Source organism: Marmota monax, unplaced genomic scaffold (genome assembly GCF_021218885.2).
Source record: "Marmota monax isolate L192 unplaced genomic scaffold, Marmota_monax_Labrador192_F-V1.1 WCK01_AAM20220418_F8-fsc00161, whole genome shotgun sequence".
NCBI classification, from domain to species: domain Eukaryota; kingdom Metazoa; phylum Chordata; class Mammalia; order Rodentia; family Sciuridae; genus Marmota; species Marmota monax.
In genome coordinates, this window is record NW_026693511.1 from 1,812,743 (window position 1) to 1,820,225 (window position 7,483).

Here is a 7,483-nt window from a genome sequence, read left to right on the forward strand (position 1 = left end):
GAGATGACTTAATTATTGACAGAGCATGTCAGTTTGAGCACTCAGAAAAGAGATTTGTTTTTTACTGGGCAATGTTGTGAGAACTTGAGATTTGTTTTTACTGGGTAATATTTTGACTTGGAGAAAATGGAGGGTCTGGGGTCAGTGGTCAGTATTTATCTCTTTCCCTCCAGGGTCCCATTGCACTGTCACTGGGAAAGGATTTATTTTGGGAAGGATCAATGCTTTGGCCTCCTCCCAGAGGCTGTCATTCTAGGCTTGATGGATATTTCCTCCCCAGGGATTGTCTTGCCACTGGGAAAGAACATATTGGGAAATGATCAATGTAATCAGTGTTACCTTCTTCCTCACTCCCTCTTCCCAGGCCACACTATTTTGTGGTTTGTCATTTTCCATATCTTATATTGGTATAGTAATTAAGTAAACATTTAACTTTACTTTTCCCTGCAAATGGCTGGACTTCTGTCATACCACCATTTATTGAATTATTTTTCCTTCCCCTAACATTTTGAAATGGCTGTGAAGTTTGAGGAATAATTTTGTGACAAGCTTTCAACCCTACACTGCTGATAGGATTTTCCTTTAGCCCTCACTGAACACCCTCCTTCCTGCTAATTGCCTTCAAATGTGGGTTGTGACTGAGGACCTGGTCCCATTTAGGAACTTGGCAAAGACTGGTGTCTATCTAGGGAGATCTGGGTCTCATCTGAATCTCATCAACTCCAGTCCTAGCCACTCTTTTCCCCACTTTCCATTCAATGTATCCACTTTCCTGAGACCACTTAAGGAAATTTTTGTAGATTTAGGAGAGAAACATGACTATAGTTCCACTTCAGAGCCACCTTTTCCCACCAAATACTTGGCATCTACCTTCATCGCAGTATCTGAAACTTGTCCTACTCCTACAGCTGGTCTTGGCTTCAATGGGACCAATATAACTGGAGTGACTTCAAGATACTTGATGCTGGATTGGGGTTGTTGTGTTCACCTAGCAGTGTGAGGCCCTGGGTTCAATCCTCAGCACCACATGTAAAAAATAAATTTAAAAAAAGATATTGTGTCCAACTACAACTAAAAAATAAACATTTAAAAAACAAAAGATACTTGGTGCTATTTATCAGCAGGGGAAACATTCCTAGAGGGCACATGAATCCTCACCCACACAGAGCTCTGGGGAATGGAGAGCAATTACACAGGACTACCTCAACAGACACAAAGACTGGGCTTTGGAGAATAGTAATGTCTGTTTGTGGCTGCTCCAGAAATAACAGAAAGAGAGGTGATTGTGAAGGAGGCAATCCAGGAATCTTTGCAGTGCTGCTGAGGTGCCCTCCAGGAATGGTGAGCTTCTGGGCAGTAGCAGCTTGGAATTGGATTCTGACCAGAGTTTGAGGAAGGTGGTGTGTTTCTGTTCTGTCTACAATGTCAGTACCCTCTCGAAAAAGCAGAGAGGATGTCTTGCTCCCATTTGTGTTTCCAGCACTTAGCACAGCACCTGACACTTAAAATGGACTCAACTCAATGTTGAATAAAATGATTCATTAGCAATATTAATAACATTTAGGAATCAGCATTATTTCCATAACACAAAAGCATATTTGTGAAATTAAATATTTCTTTTGTCTAATTGATATGTGGCTTTGGAGTAGAGAACAAGCTCATAGTAACAGGAAGAGTTCCTGTGAAGCCCTGCATTCAACAGGATAGAAAAGAATACTGAGTGTGGGACTGGGGCCGTAGCTCAGTGGTAGAGCACCTGCCTCGCATGTGTGAGGCCCTAGGTTCAATCCTCAGCACCCCATAAAAATAAATAGATATTGTGTCCATCTACAACTAAAAAAATAATAATAATAATTAAAAAAGAGAAAAAGAAGACTGAGTGAGTATTGTGGAGGCAGGGTTCCCCAGAGCAGTACAGTTCACCATGAAAGAGTGCTCCAAGAGGAAGCCAGGATCTTGTAAAAGTATATTCGAAGGCGGCTTAAAGCATTTTATAGAGCCTTTATATCATGGGATGTTCACAAACAACCATGTACCCTCCCAAGGCCAAGGACTTGGCTGCCTGTGTTCTTGTCTTTCTTCAGAGAAGCCCCGTGAAAAAGGGTTCCTGCCCCAGGTGCTGAATCATTTTCAGGATTTATAATTCTCAATTCTTCAGTCACATCTTTATTTAAGAAGAAAGATTTGAGTTGTTACTCTAGGAAATAGTTTTTTCTCTCCGTAATCCTTAGGTCCACGTATTTGTTCTGCATTCAAGAAGTTCTACTCTTTGCCCTCAAGACGCGAGGTCGCCGGCCATGCCCAGATGCATCCTCCAGGCTCTGCGCCCCAGCTTCCCACCGTACCCAGAATCCCAAAGCTCGTCAGTGGTGGCGTCTACACGGAATTCAAGACAATCCGCTGCCTGATGGTATCTCACCCTTTATTCCTAGTAAGAATTCTTATTAAATGGATCGGAAGTGTGTTCCAAATTTTTCTACATTTTAAACGCTACTCCGGTTTCAGACACCCAATGACAGAACACTTAAATCTTTGCCCACGCAGTGACTCAACATATAACTTCTGAGAACCAGAGGCTTAATCACCTGCTTCGCCCCAGGACTTTTCCTCTCTCGAAACCCTGCCAAGAGGGTTTCCTATGTGCCGGGCTTCCTAGCCTAAGGGGGGGTCCCACGCCGCGTTCACCCCAGGGCGCACTTTCACCCCACGCCGCTCCCACCTCAGGTCTCGCGCGCCGCAGACTACGCTTCCCACAGTGCCCCGGGCCGCGCGCGGGCTCCTGGGAGCTGTGGTCCGGCCGCCGCGCGGCGCTGCTGAAGCGGGCTTAGCGCCGGCCTTTGTCTATCTGCGGGCGCGCGCCGCTGCGGTGAGTGAGGCCGCGGTCGGGTCCATGCGCCCGGGCGAGGCGGGGCCGCGCTGTCAGGCCGCCGCCCCTGGGCCCTCCGCGCGGCCGTGAGCAGGCCGGGCCCTGAGGGTAGCGGCCCGCGGCCCGCGGCCCACAGAGAAGCGTCCACTGGGCTGGAAGCAGGAGGCTGAGTCCAGGACGCGGGGCGGGCCTGGGGGCCTGCGGCAGGCGGGGAGGGTCTGCAGCGCGTAGCTGGGCCCCTAGGACTGCGGTGTCGGCAGGGCTAGGCGTTTGCGAAGGCACAGCATTCTGCAGAGGGAAGGGATACAGGCAGGTGCACACCCGCCGTGAGGGTTCCATAGAGGGACCGGAAGAAGACACGGGCCCCTAGGGAGGTGAGGAGACCCTTCTGGGTGGAAAATAGGGAAAAGATAAACTGGAGTTGGGTGTGCGCACACACACACACACACACACACACAAGCTACTAATTCTGGAACTCTACCCCAAGAGGCCCCCCAGATGAGAACTCTATATCTTAGGCCTTAAATCTGTAGACCCAGTTAGAGATCTAACATTTAGCTCTTCTGTTCTCCCAGGAGCTACTTGATAAGAAGGATATTAATCTGTTCAGTAAATGAGGTAATGGAGTCAGAGCAGATTGGTTATTTGCCCAGGTCAAACACTGAGGAAGCGAAGGCAAAAGTCCCAGTTTCTAGGGACCTAATTCTGAGCCTTTTTCAAAGGATTCTATGCATTTCTGATAGGAAAAGCAGTGTATTCTGTTATAAAACCAGTTTCTTCTAGAATTTGATTCTTCAGAGAGAGGACAATGACAATTACCCCCTTATTAACCAAGAAGGTTCTGGAGACACAACTGAATTGTTATTTGTTGAAGACCTCACAGGACGTGGAGATGGAGAGTTGTAGGTTCTACCCACTTGATCTGACTAAAGCCTATTTCCTGGAGTCCTCAATAACAAGAGTCCATCCCCATGCAGCAGGTACCATGTAGTTTTCCAGTGACTCTTGGTGGATGTGCAGTTGTTGATCAGTAATACCTTGAACTCTCAAGTGAATTTGCTGGCACTTTGAACAAGTTGGAAGTGCATCCTCCAAGTAAGAGTTCCTAGTCATCACAACATATAGCTAAATATGCAGTTGTCAAGAATGCCCAGGTTAACAAGACAAAGAATTGTAGTATCATAATACTAATTCCTTAAATCAGGATAGGACATATTAGAGAAACAAAGATTATACATTAAACCATTACATAAATAAAGTATAACAGTTCAGAAATTAGGGTCCTGAAGTTAGAAGGAATATTCCAAAAGGGAAAAAGTAGAGCAGGAGAGGGGTGGGCCTGGGTCTAGAACTTCCTAAGAATTGTTCAAAGGTAACATGAAATCCCTTATTTGGTTCTTATAATCTAAGAGAAACTGGACAGGAGCCAGTTATGAAAGCTGAAATGTTTTTTTAGGATTCTGAATTCTTTGGGGCTTAGAAAATAACAGGCAGCAGTTAGGAAATGGAAGATCCCATTCTCATGCCAAAATCAAAATACAAACAGGAGTGACCATTAAATGGGGAAAAAATATATATATTTGTGTTCTTTGCTTTCCTGCCTCCTATTTCCTTCTAGACTCATGTCTGTGTTATCCTTTTGTCTTTGAACGCATTTTACAGTGACATTATATATGATTATGTTATATCGAGCAATCAAAATGTCCTTTTTCTACTCAGTTCCTGTTTATCCTTCGCACTTAAAAATTCTGCCTTTTTCTGTTTGTTGTTTTGTTTTTGTTTTTCCCTCCTTAGGTGCTCAGGAACAGCCCATGGAAGAATTATATGAAGAGGTGGTGATTAAGATTATAGAGCAGGAGTGGACATGTTTGGATTTCCAACAGCTACCCTGCTGGACTGTCATGGAAGATATGCCCAGAATGTAGCATTTTTCAGTGAGTGAGTCCGCTGGTGGCTGGGATGTCTTCTGAACACAGATACTCAGAGTCCATGTCCTCAGCACTGGTCCTCAGTCTGAGGAAGCAGAGGAGACGTTCCTTTGATGGAGCTCACTATTCCTAGGGGTTACAGAAAAAGCCTGCAAGCTAGAGGGCTATGCTAGCCCTCGCATGCATAGAAATAGTCAGAACAGAGCAAGAGAACAGTCTAGACATGGAGGTAGACTCGAAGTAATATCAGAATGAGTGAGCACCTTTAACTGTCAGCACTATCACTGGATAAGAATAAAGCAGGAAATAAGGAGAAATTTTCCATAGGGGAAAAAAAAAACAGTGATGAATGGATCCATATTTAAAGCACATAAGAGGCTCAGATACAGGGCAGTATTGGAAAATATTATTGATACCTACATATGAAGTTTGAGAATAACTTCCAAACCAAAATTTATTTTAGTTCCACCATAGCTTAAATAAACTAAAAATAGTATAGATTTTAAAGGAAGGAATTTGTTAGATTCTATAATTTCCTGACTATATTTTAATATCAGATAAGTTACTTAACTTCCTTAAGCTCCAGGCCTTCATCTGTAAAATGGAACAATGAGTTCTGACTTGTACAGTTGCAGGTATTAAAGACAATAGACGTATAAAATCTAGGATTGTGCTACATATTTTCTAAGGTCATAGCGCTTACTCCACTCTTAAGAGCAAACTTAAGGAATAGGGTGGAATTGGGTTGACTTTTCATAGAACTAATACAGCTTGTGTGTCCGGAGCCCTTGCTTGCATTGGTCTCTTCAGGACCCTTTGCCCAATTTTGTACTTTTTTTTAAAGGGGTACCTCTAAAGTTTTAAAGCTTTAGACCCTTTACATCCTGGAACCACACCTGTTTAGGAATCAGATAAAGCTTGAGTACAGGGCTCTTGTGAGATCCTGTATGTTTTCCTTGATTTTCAGAGCCTATTTTCTTACCTACAAAATAGAGGTAATTGTGTCTACCTCACAAGATTATTTGGAAGACTAAATTAAATGTAGAGGCAATACACAGCTATGGAGTATTCCAGTGTTTGAAACCCACCTCTAACTTATTTAGCTACATGGTCTTGACAACCTCCCTATGCTCTCTTTTCCTGATCTGTAGCAATCCCATAGGATTAAATTATTCCAGGATTAAATTATCTATGCAAAGTTCATAGTCTAATGCCTGGCACTTAATAAGCACTCAAACGATTGTGTTTCTATTTTCCATATTCTTCTCACTCAGCATATTGGTACCTCTTACATGACTTCCCTCTCATTTTATCAGATGTGATGACAGAAGCTCACCACAAATATGATCACTCTGAGGCCACAGGATCCTCAAGCTGGGATTTCCAGAATTCTTTCAGAAGAGAGAAGCTGGAACAAAAATCCCCAGATTCTAAGACACTACCGGAAGATTCACCTGGGGTGAGACAGAAGGTCTATGAGTGCCAAGAATGTGGAAAGTCCTTCAGGCAAAAAGGTAGTCTAACATTACATGAGAGAATTCACACTGGTCAGAAGCCCTTTGAGTGTACCCATTGTGGAAAAAGCTTCAGGGCCAAAGGCAATCTTGTTACACATCAGCGAATACACACGGGAGAGAAGCCTTATCAGTGCAAGGAGTGTGGGAAAAGCTTTAGTCAGCGTGGTAGTCTGGCCGTCCATGAGAGACTCCACACTGGACAGAAACCCTATGAGTGTGCCATTTGTCAAAGAAGCTTCAGGAATCAAAGTAACCTTGCTGTTCACCGAAGAGTTCACAGTGGTGAGAAGCCCTATAGATGTGATCAGTGTGGAAAAGCTTTCAGTCAGAAAGGAAGCTTAATTGTTCACATTAGAGTCCACACAGGTCTAAAACCCTATGCCTGTACCCAGTGCAGGAAGAGTTTCCACACCAGGGGGAATTGTATTCTGCATGGCAAAATCCACACAGGAGAGACACCCTATCTGTGTGGTCAATGTGGAAAAAGCTTCACTCAGAGAGGAAGTCTGGCTGTGCACCAGAGAAGCTGCTCACAAAGGCTCACCCTTTGACCATTCTATTCAAAGGAAGTTTTATTTCTGAATTAAGGGTACAAAACCCTCTGTTACTGAGCTGCATATCCAATTCTATGGAATGAATGGAGAACATTCCAGGAAAACCAGTAGGTTAAACAAACTTTTTTCCTTATCCTCAAATGAGTATGAAAAATAAATGTCTTGTTTATCATTATCATGCATTTTTCATAATTTGTCATGAATTTTTCATATTTTGACTTAATTTCCCAGGGTACCCTCATTAATCTAGAGTCATACTAGAGATTGAGTATAGTAGATACAGATTTTAAATTTGTGTTTGACACCATCGGCCTTTAAAAATATCAGCCCCTAATCAACCCCAAGGTCATTTTCTTCTCTACATATTCAAGTTAATAATTGTTTTGCATTCAAGACCAGTAGGTGGAACACAAGGGGCAGATTTAATTAAGAATTCTCTTTGAACATTTCATTACCTGGATAATGAATCATTACCCCAATAACCTAGTCTAAAAAACCACTCTGTCCATAGCAGAAGCCTTAGCCTTTTCTTACAAAAGAAGTTTCCTTTCCACGACTACAAAGGTTTGGAGTTTGTACATTAAGATTTCCTTCAGTCCTCCACTTCTAACAGTAATA

At 43.2% G+C, this 7,483-nt stretch overlaps 1 protein-coding gene across 4 annotated transcripts; it reads left to right on the plus strand.

Annotated features, from left to right (window-relative positions):
* Window positions 1-2,761: 2,761 nt before the first annotated feature.
* Window positions 2,762-7,040, plus strand: Znf32 (zinc finger protein 32). Of its 4 annotated transcripts, none has more exons than XM_046458446.1 (3): window positions 2,762-2,866; window positions 4,661-4,800; window positions 6,111-7,040. In XM_046458446.1, the coding sequence occupies exons 2-3, from the start codon at window positions 4,731-4,733 to the stop codon at window positions 6,860-6,862; spliced, it is 822 nt and encodes a 273-aa protein (XP_046314402.1). In that variant the 5' UTR covers window positions 2,762-2,866; window positions 4,661-4,730; the 3' UTR covers window positions 6,863-7,040. The 4 variants fall into 4 exon arrangements, with proteins under 4 accessions (XP_046314402.1, XP_046314401.1, XP_046314403.1 ...); XM_046458445.2 differs by lacking the exon at window positions 2,762-2,866 and adding an exon at window positions 2,939-3,240; XM_046458447.2 differs by lacking the exon at window positions 2,762-2,866 and adding an exon at window positions 3,943-3,961.
* The last annotated feature ends 443 nt before the right edge of the window (window positions 7,041-7,483 follow it).

Bases quoted from the DNA above. Each gene is read 5' to 3' on its own strand.
- Znf32 (XM_046458446.1), top strand. From the start codon at position 4,731: ATGTTTGGATTTCCAACAGCTACCCTGCTGGACTGTCATGGAAGATAT. The intron at 4,801-6,110 runs GTGAGTGAGTCC...TCATTTTATCAG, and splicing joins CCAGAATGTAGCATTTTTCA to ATGTGATGACAGAAGCTCAC.